This window comes from Vidua chalybeata, chromosome 6, assembly GCF_026979565.1.
Source record: "Vidua chalybeata isolate OUT-0048 chromosome 6, bVidCha1 merged haplotype, whole genome shotgun sequence".
In the NCBI taxonomy this organism is placed as follows: domain Eukaryota; kingdom Metazoa; phylum Chordata; class Aves; order Passeriformes; family Viduidae; genus Vidua; species Vidua chalybeata.
The window spans coordinates 31335964-31354944 of record NC_071535.1 but is presented as its reverse complement, the minus strand read 5'-3'; the positions used below and the strand labels follow the sequence as shown (position 1 = coordinate 31354944).

The following is an 18981-nucleotide window of genomic DNA, read 5'->3' as shown; positions in this document are numbered from 1 at the left end:
ACACTGATGATGGGCTGAAGGGCTCCCAGTGCCCTGGGCTGGATGACCATGACTGTGAGATTGATCAACTCCCAGTCAATTCTGAACTTGTGGGATGTACTGCTCCAGCTGGATCCCTATATATCTATGGGGCCTGGTGGAATTCATCCAAGAATATTCAAAGAGCTAGGTCGTGTCATTATAAGGCCTTTTCTTGATGATACTTGAATGCTTTTGGGAATCTGGAGAGGTCCCAGTCAACTGGAAGTGTTTGGACAATGCTCTCAGGCACATGGTGTGATTCTTAGGGTGTCCTGTGCAGGGCCAGGAGTTGTACTCAACGATCCTGATGGGTCCCTTTCAACTCAACATATTTGGTGATTCTATGACCAAAGGAAGCCAGCTGATGTAATCTTTTTGGATTTCAGTAAAGATGTCAATGCTATCTCCCACAATATCCTCTTGGATAAAATATCCAGCACACAGTTGGATAAAGACATCATGTGATGGGTGAACAACTGGTTCATGGGTTAGATGTAAAGAGTTATAATTAATGGGGTGACATCAGACTGGTGACCTGTCACTAGTGACATTCTGCAGGGCTCTATCCTAAGCCCTTTGCTCTTCAACATCTTCTTTAACAACTTGGATGCAGGACTGGAATGTGTATTGGTATAGGTAAGTTTGATGATGATCCTAAATTGGGAGGAGCCATTGACTCCCTTGAAGGCAGAGAGGCCCTGACAAATCAGAGGGTTGTGCAATTACTAACTGCATGAAATTAAAAAAAAAGCAAGTGACAGATTCTGCACCTGGGATGGGGCAACTCTGGGGAGTGAAACAGTGGAGTGAAGCTCTGTGGAAAGGGACATGGGGCTTCTGGTTGATGGCAAGCTGAACATGAGTCAGCAGTGTCCTGGCAGTCAGGAGGGCCACCTGTGTCCTGGGGTGCATCAGGCACAGCATCATTAGCCAGGCAAGGGAGGGGATTGTCCCCTCTGCTCTGGGGTGGCCTCACCTCCAGTGCTGGGGGCAATTCTGAGAGCCACAGTGTAACAAAGTGTTAGAGAGCATCCAAAGGAGGGCTATGAAGATGGGGAAGGGTCTAGAGGGGAAGCTGTATGTGGAGCAGCTGAGGTCACTTGGCCTGTCAACCTGGAGGAGACTGAGGGAGGGCCCTCATGGCTGGCTGCAGCTTCTTCACAAGGGGAAGAGGGAAAGATCTTCTATTTGCAGTGATAGTCATAGGACCTGAGGGAATGGCCTGAAGTTATGTCAGGGGACATTAGGTTAGGTATTAGGAAAAGGGTCGTCACCCTGAGGGTGTTTGGGCACTGGAAGAGCTCCCCAGAGAAGTGGTCACAGAATCAACCTGACAGAGTTCAAGAAGTATTTGGAAAATATTCTTGGGCACATGGTGTGACTCTTGGGGATGGTCCTGTGTAGTAAATGGCATATAAGGCACTGAAGGAATTTATCATAGATATTTAAGCATCACTCTTTTGCATAGTCTAAATGTTTCTCAGTGAAAAAAACATAATTGCTGCCTGCTAACAACAGGCAAAGTAGCAATTTATTAATTTCTTATTAATTAGTAACTAATTAGTTTATATTAATTCACTCAGAGAGCACAAAAGGATGAACTGGAGAAAATCAAGCAATATTATCAGACTTCAAAAGAGGAGGAACTGAAGCTTTTGGATAAACCAGAACAGTAAGATTATTTTTTAATAGTTTGTCATTATATAATGTAGTCCTTTGATTATATGTTGAAAACCGTTTTGATACATAATTCTTGGTAATTATGAGCTTTTCTAAAATTATAAGCTTTGTGTATTTCAAGACATGATGAAAAATTTGCCCTTATCACAAAACTTTTTTCAGACATGACAGAGTGATGACAAAGTCACATCAACTTTGACCACCACAACTGATAAAATACGTAACCTTGAATCAGTAAGGATTTTTGTTCCCATTCTCACATTTGTAAAAGGCTTATCCTTCCTTTAGAGCATTTATTACTAAATTAACATTACATAAAGCAGGGAAAGACTGATTTTGGTTGTTAATTATTTGAAAAAGCTGCATGAACAGAGGGTTTGAGTTGATCCTATGGCCAAAGACACCTCGTACACTCTGGTCAATTTCACTGAAGACCTAAAAGACTGATGCCACAGTTCTTCTCCTGCCACTGTTGTGGCCAGTGACAGCTGTTAGGATGAAAAACTTAAGTGTTGCTCCTTGTGTTGTAATACACCTTAGACAGATGTGAAAGAATCCTAAGAATTTATGAACAGAACGGTAATTCTGAATTTTATATTTGTGTAGGCATTTGATTTCAGATGTTGGCCTACCTGTGTTTTTTGTCGTCTGCTACTTCACTGCTTTTTTCTTTTGTACTCTTATCCTCTTCAATTCTTCCTTCCCAGAGGCCTCTCTGTCATCTTGTTTCCTGCTCCATCTTCTCTGTTTTTGTCTTTTCTGCTGTCTCTGGTGTAAGAAAGGGTAGGGGGAGGAAGAATTGAAATAGAGATGGTATATGATTCATTAATGTCAGAATTACTGTATTTTCATACCTTTTTTTCCCATTAAAATGTTAGTGCTGAAGAACAGATTATTTTTTTTCTTTTTCTCCTTACATAAGACAGCTAGACACTCATTTGTGACTGCACGCTAAGGAGTAGGCAAATATTAGGAGATAAGGCTATTATCTTACTCTTGATGAAGAGAGGCTATTGTTCTTTAGTAGGTCTGAAAAAGACAAATATCTGTAAAGTTTATATACTAGCTTACTTTTGCATCCTATATCCATGGCTTTCATTGCCTTGGCTTGAGGCATAAGGATACATTGTGTGTCTAGCTGATGTTTTCCAGAGCTTGAATCTTTGGCAGTCTGTTCACTGTATGTCCAAGTTAAATATGAATGCATTTTGTCTTCTGGAGAATACAAATCTTGTAGACCTCTAGGATTATAGGAGGTTGTCTTTTTTGTAATTTATAGTAGAGAGAGGTTAATCTTAATTAAATACAAAGTTGGATTTATACTATCATTGTTCCATAATTAAGAACTGTAAATGAAGCAGTTATGCCTGGTGGTTCAGAGTGAAATAGTAGTATCAAAGACAAAAGCTATTTTTTCATCAATTATTACTCAGTGCTCTTTCTGCAAGTTTTAAGTATCCCATTTTTACCCTATTATTAAACTACATAGGTTAAGAAAACTAGCTTTTTAAAAGGTAGCTTAAGGGGCTATTTTTACAACTATCTTTATGCACTTCTCTAAATTTTGTTGGACCTTCAAAATAATGTGCTTTCTGAAAACTCTGTAGATCATGTGCCCCGGTCTCAGTCAGCCTCTAAGTCAACCTAACTGCAGTACTGGAGATTTGTTGGAGCTGTGCTTTACTTATTAGCCCCATAAAAGGTTAAAGACAGAAAAGTGCTAAATTTGTATGTATGATTAAAAATATTTGCTGTGGGGCATAAGCCTCATGTATTGTCTTTAATGAGGATCAGAACAAAAGTGTAAATGAAATAATTTATCAAATAGTTGCACATACTAACAATAGTCATTCATATAGTGAAACCTTTGATTTGAGTTCACTGAAGTCTAAAGGAAACTCTTACGTGCTTGGATTACCAGACAAATAAAAAGCTTCGGTGGTATCACTGACGTTCTTCTGCACACATGATTTTTATTTGTCTTGCTTGTATGTTAAATTTGGCACATACTGGAAGTATGACAGCAGCATAACAATACCCCTCCTAAATTATGCTTCGTGATAGTAGCTGTTAAAATGCTAATATTAATTGCCATGATAAAGATTTATATGCAAAATTTGCCACAGTTTAGGGCTTTGCTAGCAGGATACAGATGCTATAGCTCGTTTCCAAGACACCCCATTTAGTTGTAGTATATTGTCTGTGTAGGCGTCTCCACTGTGAAATAAGTACTAATAAAGGAAATAGTAACAAAATATGGTACTGGTTTGAATGTAGTTTGATTCAGGAGTTAGGGAGTGATTTATAATCCCTGTCCCAGTAATGCCACTTGCTTCTCTTTCAAGACAGTTCTGCTTGGACTTCAGTTTAAATCCTGCTGTTGTACTTAGAAGCTTGCAGGATTAGATACACCTTTTTCCCAAAAAATTGCTTCTAAATTTTGTATTCTTCAAATGCAGATCAATGTGATATGAAAATTAGTTTACCTCCTTAGAATCAGCCTTCCTTGTCCATGTTCTGCAAGAATGCTCTCTTATACTAACACCATAACAATATCCCTGGCTTGAAAATTCTCTCAAGTCCTTAACTACAAGATTCTGGTAGGCTAAAGGAGTTTTCAAGTAAGTGCATTTTTTATTTACAGATTCTGAAAGAGAGGAGTACAATGTACCTCATGAAGATGTGCAGCATATTTTCTATGTTTATTTTAAGCCATCAGTCTTGTAGTGATGAGAAACCCATCCAAAAGCTATGTCACAGCTACTTCATCATTATTTTAAGTTGAAATAACTCTTTTCTCAGAGTAAAATTGGAATAAAAATGTTTCTTTCTCTTTGAAGTTTTGTCTATCTGATTTGGTGGTTTAGCTGTGACAGCTGTAGTTTCATGCTATGACTTTTTGATTAGTTGCTACATTTGTAGTCACTGAGATTGTTTTTGTGACAGATTTCAGTCATAAGTGTTCTGTCTGGATATTTACTTTGGATACTCTAAATTTTAGAATATGGAGACATCTTTTTACACTGATGCTCTTCTAACTCTTAGCACAATGACATTGTATTGGATGGTCAGCCATGTGGGAAATAGTTCTCTTTTCACAGGAAGGCAAGAATATGTGTCATTTGACTTTATAAATTTAAACTTTTTAATTGTATGTATGTTAGAACTTTAATGAAGCAGTTTGGTTTTTCTTTCCTTTGTTTCTCTCACACAAAGTGCAAAATACCCTCTTTTTTTTTTCCTGGCAATACCATTCATTCCCAATAGGAAGCATTTTTATTAATACCAGCTTGGCATTTCTTTTTTCCCACTTCTTAAGTGTGAAAGCTGGGCCTCCCTGATCCTTCTCTCACAAATAGGTTTTTTCATCAGCCAAGAAAGAAAAAGAAACAAAAAAATGGTATTCCAATTAAAACATAGTATTTCACACCAGTCACAGGTGAATTCTGCTGATTTTTTAAACAGTCACTATGTACTCAGCAAAGCCTAGCATGCATGAGAAATGTATAAAGCAGATTTAAACATACTGGTATTATTTATTGTGAAAAATAAATTATTTGGAAAAATTTGGTCTATTGGCTAAATAATTAAAATTAAGTTAAGAAGAATTCAAGATAATAAACTGAATACTGAATTTCCTATAATTCTATGAGGTAGAAAAAAATCTTTACGGCATTGCATTAAGGGGAATTGAAGGATATCTGTAGACAGGAGATGAGAAGAATGATGCTAAATTGATATTGGAGCAAAAGACAACTTTGCTTCTGGATTTCAAGAAAGCTTGTGTATCTCTGAAATCTTAAATTCAAAACATAAGAGCAAATTATTGTTACTATATACTGTTACTATACTAAATGCTAGAGTTTCTTGTATTATTAGCCAAACTCGTATATATTAAATTGATGAAAAGGAGGGAATTACTCATGCCTTTGGGATGCTTTCATTTTTTGAGGTCTGAACTACGGCTGTTGAATATGCCTCCATTTATTTTTATTTACCAAAAGTTAACAGACGGAAAGCTACAACAGAGTCATGAGGAATATACACCTGTGAGGACAGATATAGAGGAGATGAAGACTTAATAACTTTGCTGAACAGTGACTGAGGGCAGATATGCCCTTCAAGTATTTTAGAGCTAAATACGCAGCTAGGTGTATTCCCATAAAACATGCTGCTATATGATTAAAAGTATGGTGCAAATTAGAAAAAGAAAATTGATGCTAAGAATCAGAAGAAAGCTGGTGGCAGAAATTTTATATTATGAAATTAATTTGTAGGAATATATTGAGTTCTGTATTTCTGAGCACATTTTTAAGGGATACAAGACTGCATAAGTAGTTATGTAGGTAGTGCTATGTAGATTTTCCCTTAAGTTTGACATACTTCTGTTTATTACTGTGCAGCTGTGATAGTCAGTGGGTTGATATGATAATAATTAATGTCTTGCCTTTTTCTTGACATTAATAGGATTTTTTATGCATTCTTAGCATAGGGAATATAACAATTATAAATTCTGACAGATTTGATTGAAATAGGAAAAAATGCATGTATATTTCATGATACTGCAGGCTTTGATCCATTATGTACCCCACCGAGAAGAATTATAAAGATTCATTAATAGTCCTTTTTTCTCCCCAGATTTCTGTATGAGCTGTCTCAAATCCCCAACTTTGCAGAACGAGCTCAGTGTATTATCTTCCAGTCGGTTTTCTCTGAAGGGATAACATCAGTGCACCGCAAAGTAGATATCGTGACTCGTGTTTCCAAGGTAAGTCCTAGTGAAAGCTAAATTAAAATTTAAATATATTTTAGAGTATTTATGCTTCTTTTATACCATAAGTGAGGAACCTGGATCTTACTTACTGGCATTTTAGGAAATAAAACTGTAGTAAATTTTTAACAGCTTAAAAGAACAAAAGGAAGAGGGAAGCAGGAAAGTGAATTGTGTATGATGCCCCATGGAGTACATAGATATTTATCTGTATTTAAATGGTAGATTTTTATTACTTTGCATATTAAGTTAGATAATAGATAATCTCCATTAACTAAGAATCAAATATAAGACAAGCTTAGTACAATTCCTTGTAAACTGCCTTTTATTTGCATACAGCTGTTACTGCCAATAGATGCTTGTCATGTTCATTATCTTATTACTTTCCCTTGGCATCTCTTAATTTCTGGTAACCCTGATAAAGCATAATTTTTAGTATAGGACAAAGCTCTACCTAATATTTCCACACTATTTAAGACTAAGGACAAGATTTTTAAATTATAACAAATAAATTATGAAAAGTAGAACAAGGTGCAAATCAGAAGAGAAATTAAATAGTGGCCTAAAGGTCTAACATCCTAATCAGAAAAGTAATTACATTTTTTTTTCTAATTTGAAGAGTAGTTTTTGATTAGCTTTGCTTTCACAGAGTACCCATGCTCTACCCCTTTGGATTTCTGTGCAATAGAAATAGTTACTTGTGCTTTTCCTTTCTAAAGGAGGTATAAATAAAGAATCAGTGCTGTATGAGATAGGGAAAGCCGTATTGCCTTCAGTTCAATTATGAGGAGTTGACATTGAAACTGATTTATCCAGGGTATAAGGCTACATGGTTAAGAATTATGCCTGTGGCCTCTGATTGTCAACTGACGGATGTCTTTATATGTAGCTGACAATAATTTACTAGTTCTACACTGTGTTCCTAGAACTGTTTTCTGTTCTGAGGCATGTAATTAGTTAGTCCTTAGCTCTGTTATATCTGGATTAAGTATGGATCCAGGAATGTGAATTTTCAGATCCATGACAAGCAGACTCAGTGACAGGCTGAGTCTAACCTGGTGGCAGCAAAAATAGCACATCTCCATTTGACTGTGCATGATGCAAACTAATGATAAATCACCTCCTTGTCTGTAAGATTTTTGAAGTGTTCTGAGAACGTTTAGAAATCTTCCATTAATCTTTTTGTCATTGACATATTATTTGATGCCATATAATTTGCTTCATATGGATTACATTAAACATATGATCTTACAGAGATACAGCCTAAAAAACGGTTCTCTTAAAGTTTTGATTATTGCACCAGCTTCAGCTTCCCTTACCTACCAAGGTAAAAACAAGAAAAAAACTTCAGCAAAAATAAAATGAAAATAATATTTTATATTAGCAATTAAAATTTTTATATCAACCGAATTTACAGACCATTTACAGTATCCATTTTCCAGGCATTGCTGAGCATGAAAAGTGTAAAGGAAATTTTGGGCTTGATTCTGGCTTTTGGAAATTATATGAATGGAGGGAATAGGACCCGAGGTCAAGCTGATGGGTTTGGTTTGGAAATACTCCCCAAACTAAAGGATGTCAAAAGCAGAGTAAGTACAAATGTTTGGTTAAAGATAATTTTTCTGAAGTGATTTTTTTAAATTGTTCCTTAATCTGTGAGAAGTTAATCTTTTATTTCTTACTATTCTTGCTTGAAAAAGCAAGGTGCTTTGTACAGTTTTCATTCTTTTTTTCTCTTAGCTTTTCACCTCCTTCTCTGGCACATGTATATGTTTCCTGAATATCTAATTTCTCCTTCAAAGAAAGGAGTTCAATACTACTAGGATAATTACCTTATCTGAGAACTTCTTTGTGTCTCTTTTATTTGCAGGAACTTAGTAACAGTAGGATAGAGAGAAGTGAGAGAGCACAGACTGCTCAAGTCTTCTCCAGTAAATGTCCCCATTCTTTTTTCATGCTCTTAAATGAAGGTTTCTCTGTGTAAATAAAAACTCTTTAAAAATTAGATTTAAAAACAAAATATCAGCAATTGTTCATTGTAGTGTATACACTAACAAGTTATGTGTAAGGATCAAAGAGATGTCGCACCCAACAAGATACTTTCAGTCTTTGTTTTAATAGTCAGTTAAATGGATGTAGGACATGAAGTTTGAGTGGCATGCATGAGAAAATGCTCATAGATGGCAGTAAATTATTTTGTAAAAAATTGAGAAGCACTAGCTGGTTTTTGATTAGTCATGCTAGGATCAAAGTCAGGCTGAAAGGCTAGACACCTTCTCAGATGAGATTACTTTGTTTCTTATTTCAGTAGGGCAGAGCAGGAGGTGTTAGATAATATAGGCAATGGAAACACCGCTCCAAGTCATTCTTTGCAAAACATACCTAGAGACCACATGGATGTAGGAAGCAGCAAAGGAGTTAATTTTCTGCTGATGTTGTATAGACTCAGAGTGTGAGGAAAAAAATCTTTCATGCTCTTCTACTTTTCTTATGTGAAGTGCTTTCTTGACTACAAGAGGTGGAGATTTTAAGATTTTGTTCCCTATTACGCTTCATGTACACAGGAATGCATTTGTGAGACAGGCAATGTCAGCAAAAGAAGCATTTTGTTTTACTTGTTTTACTTTTATCATGATTAACAAAGTGTAGAAACACATTTAATAAATTGTTCAGTGTTTTAATGAAAGCTTCTTCCAAAGGATTTGAGTCCTTTCTCTCCTAAAGACATTGAGGTGCTGGAGCATATCCAAAGATCAACAAAACTGGAGCACAACTCTTACAAGGAGCAGCTGAGGAAGTTGGAGTAGTTTAGCACAAGGAAAGGAGGGTCAGGTGAAACCTTGTCACTCTCTACAACTCCCTGAAAAGAGGCTGTAACCAGGTGGGGGTTGGTGTCTTCTCCCAAGTAACAAACAATAGGATGAGAGGAAACAGCCTCAAGTTCTTTCAAAGGTAGTTTAGCTTGGATATTAGGAAAAATTTCTTCACTGAAAGGGTTATAAGGCATTGGAACACCAGGGAGGTGTCCGGGGAGCTGTCCAGGGATGTGGTGGAATCAACAACCCTGGCGGTGGCACTTAGGAATGTAGTTTAGTGAAAGACTTGAAAGTGCTGGATTTTCAGTTGAACTCAATGATGTTAAAGGTATTTTTCAGCTGAAATGATTCCATGATTCTAATTCTTACTTTTATCTTCACTGTGATGGTTCAGCTGTTCCATATAACCACTCTTTTTCCTGGTCCTACTGCATGGATAAGACATAGTACAAACAGCAGCTTAACTAGAACCAGGCCAAGTTTCCCATTACTCAGGCGTTTGTTGGCTGGCTAGCTGCCTTGAAGAAAAATGTAAAACTCAGCTTTGCCTGACTTTTCTCAGTAGAACTGCTAGCTTTAGTGTCACCCTTTTATCTACCTATAAACTTCATAGAATTTAATAATCTCTGGGACTTTCCAATGTGGCTGAATTTAGCAAGCTTGTTCCAAAATTATGCATTATGAAAAGGAGTAACTGATATAAAATATAACTATGTAAGACTTTTTCCTTAGTGAAATAAGCTAAAAAATTAAATTATTTACCGTTTCCTGGTAGCCAGAATAATTTAGCCACTGCTAAATACCTCTTATTTTACATAAAAGTAATTTATTGTCATATGAACTTAGAAAATTACTTTTTATAGAGATTTTTTGACCTGCCAGTAATGGCTTCTAATACTCTTAAACATGCAGGGTGGCTTTTTCTGCATGACAGCAGTGACTTACTTAGTTAAGAATTTTGCTGGTGTATGATACTAATAAAATATAATGTGCAGCAGACTCTCATATAGACAAGGCAGCTCTGTACAGGAAGTCAGACATTGTTCACATACAAATGTTTGTTCTGATACCTGTCAATATAAAATATGAAAACACATCCAAAAAACTTCAAAGGCATTCCAGATATAATTCCCTTTATCATAGTTCTTTTATATTGCTGAATGTAATATATAACTTTTCCTTAGTTCATCTGGCCCATTCTGACCCAATGACATGTAACAAAATAAAATACTGTTTACAGTTGTGTGCAGGAACATTCCATAAAGTGAGAATTAAAATCCATATTTGTATGGTAACAGGGCATGAAATATACTTCTTGGTTGAATGCTATCTGATTTCATATTTAAAATAAAATATGTAAAGTATCTATGCCTTTTTCAGATCTTCCTTATAGATTATTGAGATTATAGGAATCAAGAAATTCTGTTCACATTAATGTATCTGAGGTGACTGGAATCTTTAGTTGATACTATTTTTAGGAGTAGTATTATTGAATAATATTGTTATTTGACTTAATGTTATTTTTCTGTAATTCCCTCTATTATTACATTAAAAACTTATCCCATGTATTCTTCTCTGCATGTATTTTTGCCTGGTATTTAAAACCAAAATAAACTCTGAATCTAGTAGTGGTACGATGAAGTCGATGTTGTAAAAGATTAAATTTTTTTGGTCAGTAATGCTAAGACTAAAAAGTATTGTGAATCCTGTTTCTCACAGCAATATAAAATAATAATTCATTTAATTTTAAATAGAGTATATTTTCACACATTGAATGAGTGTTAATCACACATTCTTGAATTTTTCCTAGGATAATGGTATTAATCTTGTGGATTATGTCGTCATATATTACCTACGCCATTGTGATAAGGTAAAGAATTTGCTCTATCAGCCTCTCCAAAACTGGGTTTCTTTAAGAGATGGTAAAAAGGTTTGTAGCAGCTTTATATAAATCTGAACATAGTACGTCTGATGGGAAAATAAAATCCATTTCTTTTGCTTTCTTATAATAGTTGTATACCTCAATAGGCATGAAACTTGCTGTAAGTTTCAAGATAGGACTTGGGAAATTTTTACATTGGTTGTTGAGGGAACCACTGCAGGCAGTTAGCTGTGTCTGTTGCAGACTGGACATGTGGTCACTCCACCCCTGCCTTATTACATCTGAGTGGCTGTAACATTGTAGAATTTCTTCTGATGTCACGATTGGAAGGCAGAAGCATGAATTCTGTCTTAGGACAAAAAATGCAAGGACAGGGTGATATTTTAAAATAGATGAGTCAGCTGATGGGGGTGAAGTTAGGGGTTGAAATGCTGGTGTGAGTTACATTCTATTGGGTGTGATACTCCTCTGTATATGCATTTATATGTGTTATATACATTCATATATTAAATATATATATTTTTGTATTAACTATATATATATTTTGTATTTGCAATAGTCAAACTTATTGAGTGTAAAATTTGAACTATTGAATTTTAAATGAAAATGTTGCTATTAAATGATTTTAACAATGATAGTCAACTATTTTATTTTCTTATTTTTTCTTCTTTTTTTTAATTCTCAAATAAGTTTGTTGAATTGATGAGTTATAAGCCCTCAGATATGCAGATCTCTATCAGTATTCTTTCTTTAAGGTTTTTGGGTTTGTTTGTTTCTCTTCCTTTTTTCTTGTGTTTTCTCTTGATGGTTCTGTTGGTTTGGGGTTTTTGGGGGAATTGGGATTTTTATGCTAATTAATTTATTAAAATATTTAATTAAATTATTGAAATATTTCTGCAAAATTCCTACTATACTATAATTTTACTTCAGAGAGTTTTGTGAAACAAAACAGTGTATCTTCCTTGGGAGGAAATAAACACAGTGTAATTATCATCCATTACACTTTCTCCACCAATATGTTTATACTTTATAATAATAAAATTATTCTTTCCCTAGTCACTAAACAATTAGCTCTCCAACCTATGAATTTTTCTTTATTACCGACTGATATCCATGCATATTTCAAACTCAGTAAATATATGCTTATACACAACAATGTCATATTAATACCATTTATACATACTTTACTTCCTAAAATTCCACTGGAGCTATTGCTTTGAACCTTGTAAAAGTTGTTTGTTAGTTGGCTGCTGTGGGTTTTCTTTTGGTTTTTTTTTTGTGGAGGGCTTCTGTTGGCTTTGCTTGTTTATTTGTTTTACTTCTGATTATTTTTTCTTACTGTGCTAAAAATAAGGTATGTACTTAGGGGTCCCATACAGGCTTTAACCCCTGTTATTTATTTTGCCACATAAGCATTCAACTGTGTATTTTATCTGTGTAAATTGCTTCAGGAAATATATTCATAGGGTTTTCAATTTATGCTTATAAAGTCTGTATGTTTTTAATGAATTGTGAGAGAGTGAAACCACAAACGTTTGGCATAAGATCCCTTCTTGCATTAAAAAGGGCCTTCCTGTTATCTTTTTCTAAGAAACTTCTAATCCCTTATCTAAACCTTTATTGACATAAAATTAACTGAAATGTTATGTGTTTAATGGTGTTTCAAAGTTTAAATTGAGCACAGTTTGTTTTACAACATCTAAAAGGAAGTTTCAATATTCAGAATGGTCAGTATTTAATCTTGAATAGGATGTTATTTTGGCAAGAATTATTTAAAATATGTTCTTTTTAATTTTATAACACTGTTTCATAGATTTTTTTTTTAAAGCTACTTATTTCACTGGAAATGCATTCAGTTTTCATAGTGGCCTATTTGTTTGTTTGTTTGTTTAGGAAGCAGGAACAGACAAGAGTATTTTTCCTTTACCAGAACCACAGGATTTTTTCCAGGCCTCCCAAGTTAAATTTGAAGACCTAATAAAAGACTTAAGGAAACTGAAGAGGGATCTAGAAGGTAACTGGGAACTTTCACATTTGTTCTGCTAACAACAAAGTGCCATTTAAAATGTGACCTTTATGAGGTTTTCTTATTGCTAATTAGGTTTATAGTGTTGATTCATTTAGAGTTTTTACACTGTGGCACAAATTACTCACATAAATTAGAAAGAAAAAAAATTTGACTCAAGACTTAATAAAAATGAAAGTAGAGATCCTGAAAAGCAATTTTCCCTTTTACAATCTAAATGCCCCTGAAGAAATCTTTCTGAATATTCCTTCAGTTATGTGTGAATTTTTCTCTGGCTTCTCCAGAACTATGTGTTTAACTGTAGATATCTGTTGGCTCCATAACATAAATACTTTCTTCAGTACTTGTATAACAACAATTTAAAAGCTACAAGAAAGAGTTGAATACTATTAATGTAGAAATAAAACACAGCTTGCCAAGGCAGAGCAAAGGGAAATGAAAAGCTCCAGTCCAAAATATTTTCACCCTGGGACATAAAATAAACATTTAAAAATGTTTATTATAAAGAGGGGCTCAGAAACCCAACTCATCTATCAATCAAGGTACTGAGTGGAAATAAAGTAGGAAGGGTTGTTCTCTTAAGTATTGCAAGCCGTTTCTTTTTTATTTTGTGCTACATGCAATTTTCTAAAATAAATTCAGCAAATGATCACTGAATATTTTAAGCCTTTTTCTTGTTACAGAAAAGTTTGTATTTTACTAAGGGAGTTCTGTGTAGAAGATGGAGATTAGGGTGAGAATCTGCATAAAAATGTGTAAAAACTTTTACATTTAGATTTACACGTTTGCACCAGACTAGAAAATTCCTTTTATAATCAGAGTTGAACAAGATAATTGTTTTGAAATTTTTTCAATGCAAGGCGCTGAAAACCGTTACAAAGTAGTTTATCCTTACAGCTAGGAATTGCTGGATTAGGTCACTACCATCCTTAGGATAATTTCAAAGGTTAATAGTGGTAGGAAAGTATCAGTTGTTGTTTGTTCGACCCAGGCATAAGTGAGTGCTCTATCTCCTCTCATCGCTTGGCCCTGTAAGCCCCTTGGCCTGCCCTCTTTTGGGCTAGTTTTTGCAGAAACATGATCTTTGTTTGATCTTGTACTTTTTCAGCATGTAGTCCTGCTGTCATACATCTTAGTCGTGCAGGAGCTGCACCGAGGCTGGGGCATTCACATCGTATTTGTTCTGCATTGCAAAGGCACAAACAGCGAGTAGGAAAAGATGAACTCTTTTAAAATAAAAACTTCTGCTTTCTTGTAATCACTGATTTCTGTTTTCTAAATCAAAGTTTTGTAGGTATCTTTAGCAAATATAGAAAAATTGTTATCTTGAGGTTGTTTCTGTAATTCTTTGTAAAGGTGTATGTTAAAGCCAGCCAAAACAATTAAGATACAAAGTTAATGACAGCAAAGATGTGAAACCAAAAAGGTTGTGGAAATGTTTTCAGATGTTGGTATTTTATCACTTAGAAATATGCAACAGATTCTAAAAAGCATTCCTGTGATTATTTCTCTTACATTTAAACAAAGAAACAATCTTTCAAAGATTCACTTTCCAATTTTTTTTCTTCGGTTAATGCTCTAGTTAATTTTTAAATCAGAATTTTAATTGAAGAGGTTATAATTTTAACACGTACAACAAAGATTTGATGAGTCTCTGTAGTTTATTGTAGCCATTAAAAAGTTGTGGCTGCTGGCAGAATACCAGTGAAAGTCTAAAGCTGAAACAGATGTGAGTAGCAGAAACCAAGTCCAGAGAATCGTCGGGCCCAGCTATCCAGACAGGCGCGGCCCTTCAGATGTAAATAATTTGAACAATATTAACTGGGGCTGCCTGTGTTATAGGGTACATTGGATTTGTTTCACAGTTTGTTGGCTAAGGTAGTCTCGAGCAGATTACCTTGGAAGTGGGATGAGACAAAGGTAATAAATGGAAAAGAGGTTTTCATTGTGTCATTAGGTAATGAACTAATGTTCCTGTTAGTGTCTTCCCTTTTTTCTGAGATTTGTATGGAATGATAAAAAAAAAAAGCAGCATATAATTTCTTGCAACTGAAATGGCAATTTTGATAGTTGCTTTTCGTATTAGTTGTCATTTAATATTTAAAAATATATTTGACTAGTTTATCAAGGCATTAATTTATGTTTCTAACATGGATATTAACATAGGAAAGATGGAATTATCATAAGTGTCATGTCTTATAAACCTCATGGTATAAACCTCTGGTTTGAAATACCGAGACACTGTGGAACCAAAATTTCAGATCTAGATGGAGTACAAACCCTTTCATCCTTTTCAGATAAACAGATTGAGTTCCATGTAATTTGCTATTTTTAAATCTTTCAGATTAGACTTTAAAGGTACAGGCTAACTTTACTCTGAAGGGATTAGACTGAAGTTAGACTCAAGAATTCAAAAAGGTTTTTGGAGAACCTTAATCCAACAGCTTTTTAAAACATATTCCAGAACAAACTTTTTAATCATGAGTGTTTTAGGTTAAAAAAAACCCAAAAATATGGATTTAATACAAGATTTTAAGGGGAAAGAAGTGAATATTAGATGGTAAGATGAAAATTTTAGGGTGAAATCTGGATCCACTCTAACATCCAACTAGAAAGAAATTTCTGTAAACTCAGGTTTTCACTCCAGGTCTGTTGGTATATTTCCAAGGCTTTCAAATATTGCATAGTATAAGCAGATACATTTATTCATTTAACACATGATAGCTTTCCAGTTAATCTGTAGAGTTATGGAAAGAAAAAGCTTTACTTTGCTTAAAGACTGTAAGACATCTTATTCCTTGTCTGGGGCAATGAATGATTCCCACATTTTTCTTTTCCTGTGACCAAACATAATTTACCTTCTAATTTGGACAATGCCACTTGGTATTCTTGAAATTGGTATTCTTCTGGAATAAACACAGAATGTTTTAAATACATAATCATAAGAAGATATTCAGAAAGAAAGCCACTTTACCAAAGTTTGATAGACTAGTATAAGTTTTACCATGAGTCCTTTTATTAAAGTTGAACAATTTTAATTAAATTAGTTGCCCTGTAGATTGTTTCCATCTGTCATACTCATTCATTCCTCTTCTTTGCAATACAGTACATAAAATTTTAAAATTCTGTGCTGCTCTGTTCCTCAAAAGAAAGCAATATTAGATGCCTCATGTAGTATTCTGTGATGTTCATTATAACTTTTTTGTATTCTTGACCTTAACAAATGAAACAGCAAAGATATTTATTGAATTGTTAAAAATGGAAACCAAGGTAGGTCCATACTAAAGGTTTTCAAGAGTCACTTCTGTTTCTCATAATTAATTAAATTTACTATGAGAGAGACTGTAACATTCTGATTCCACTGAAAATCCACATACCCTTTACTTTCCTTTACTTTCATGGCCTCCCATAGAAATATAGGTTGCAATTTTCATACTAATATTTTTTTCAGTACTGTATGTAAGTTTTGCATTTTTATGAACTTAACTGTTTGTGTGAGTATATATGTAGGTGTTCAAAAGCACATGTGTGACAGAAAAAAGAAATAATCTAAAATAAAAAGACTTTAGTGATCTGCTATACAGTTGTCAGTTGGCGACAGAAGACATGGTTTCATATTGGGCACCTCTTAACCTAGTTGTTGACAGATCAGTAGCTTGCATAAGTATGTAACCCAAATTTTTCTTCATTTAAATGGGAGAACTTCACCAAAAGTTTTTGACAACTCCATTTTGTAAAATTGCATAATCTTTATGAAAAGCTTAAAAGGGAAGTAAGTAAATCTGTGCATGAAAAGTTGAGAAATTAGTGTTGTATTGGCCATTTTCACACTGGTTTTTATGCAGAAGCATTACAAATACCTCAAAATGATAGAGAAGTGCAGTTTGTTAGGTTGGAATGTACATCTGGCTCTGTGGTCCAGAGCCTTTGAGCAAGAGTAACTTCATATTTAGATCAGGCTGTACAGGCCAAAGTCATCTCAGTTTTGAATCTAAGGATGGAAATGGCAGCACCTCTCTAAGCACCTGTTCCAGTGCTTAATTGCCATCTTGAATATTTTTCTTTATCCCAAGTGAGAGTTTCCTGTGCTGCAATTTGTGACTATTACTCAATTTTCTTTAGATGTGCATTCCTGAAAATGTCTAGCTCTGCCTTCTCTCTAGTTATTCATTAGATAGTGGACACGAAAATCCAGATCCCCAGCCCACTTTCTCTAAACAGGGCTGAACATACCTGGCTTCTCCTGCCTCTTCTTCAGGTGCTTCATTTAATTTTCATTCCTAAGGGTCATGACAATATAAATAGGGTCTTTTCAGATATTAATATATATTTATATACTGTAAAATATATCCTTGTTCATAGAAACAGATCCAGTGGACTGGATGTGACTAACAAACACCATGCCAGTCATGTCACTATTAGCACTGTCCCTCAGCATGGCTGATTAGACCAGACTAAACTATTGCATCTACCCTGCTCTCATTCAGTGCTTCTTCAGGTAGCTATGTATCACATTCTATTGCAAAGCATGGAAGAGAATTTAGAAATAAGAAATAGATGGAAGTTGAAAAGGGTCACTCATTCTCGATGCTTTCAGCAACTATTACTTTAAATAGAGTCAAGGAGGAAACTGCAAAAAGAAGAAATAATCAGTTCATGCAGACTAAAACTCTGATTTTCCAAATTTAAAGTACTGAAAAACATCTGGATTTATTAAGGATTAGGAGGGAATATATTTATCAATAGGAAAACATACAAAGGCAGAAAAGTTTGATTGGTATTATTCCAAGAAATTAATGTAAAATTCCTAAATGTCTTTTCCCATCAGAGTCTTCAAACTGTGTGAAAGAGTTTTGCAATGTCCCCTAATTAACTATAGCCTGGTTTTGTTCTAGAGATTAATTAATTTGATGGGTTATCATTTATTCAGGTGGAATTATAGATTTAGTTCATACATAATAGAGCCTATGGTAAAGTCTGTTCTGTGGACTCGGGTTTAATGAAATCATGATACTGTAATAATCCATAGTGCAAGGATTACAGTGTTGAGGGGTTTTGTCTATTGTTTGATTTGCTTGAGAGACAGTAAATTTACTGGATGACATCAAGAAAATTCTAAGTATTATATCAATTTTGAGTATTAACTTTCTAAATAATTTGTAGGATCAATAGTTATGTCTTGATAAAAGATTACTGATATTCATTAGGAGGATAGTATTCCAAAAAGTATCAAACATAATATTCTAAAATATTTTCAACCAATTGAAGCCTTAGGTTAATTCAAATTAAATGTTTTAAGTCAATTTAAAAGAAAGGCTTTTCGTCAGACAAATGCCTGTCTAGCGTACATGTCAAAAAATCTTCCCAACAGGAGCAGAGAAGTTGTATGATAATTTACAGCACATATTTACTTTAATTCTCATTGTTGGTTATATGTTCTTTAAAATTTTGGAAGTGCAAACAAATAGAAATTTGAACTGGGTGGTGGAACATGAGGAGCCAAATACATGCATGTGTTATTTCTCTAGGTAATAGCATAAAACAAGCATATTGTTTTGTATGTGGCTTCACTGTTCTTGCACAGTCCAATATTTACATTATCTATTTTGAGGCAATGCAAAATGGTGTAAGTCAAAGAGCAAAGGATAACTCTGTACAGGAAAAGGTTGTTTTTTGTTATTTTTGCAAGAGTTGGAACTCTTCATTCACAGAGTTTTCTGACCACTTTTTGAGCAGTCTCATGCCTCAGCAGGATGAGATGTATTTCAGTTTGTTTTGATTTAGA

General features: G+C 34.5%; 1 protein-coding gene across 4 annotated transcripts in view; it reads left to right on the top strand.

Moving 5' to 3' along the window:
* The window catches only part of FMN1 (formin 1), a 170509-nt gene that overhangs the window by 109250 nt on the left and 42278 nt on the right, over nt 1-18981 (top strand). For all 4 annotated transcript variants that reach the window (XM_053945797.1, XM_053945796.1, XM_053945795.1 and 1 more), the window contains exons 10-14: nt 1605-1693; nt 6340-6469; nt 7915-8061; nt 11099-11158; nt 13064-13184. In XM_053945797.1, the coding sequence (XP_053801772.1) occupies nt 1605-1693; nt 6340-6469; nt 7915-8061; nt 11099-11158; nt 13064-13184 (547 nt within the window). The remainder of the gene's footprint in view (nt 1-1604; nt 1694-6339; nt 6470-7914; nt 8062-11098; nt 11159-13063; nt 13185-18981) is intronic.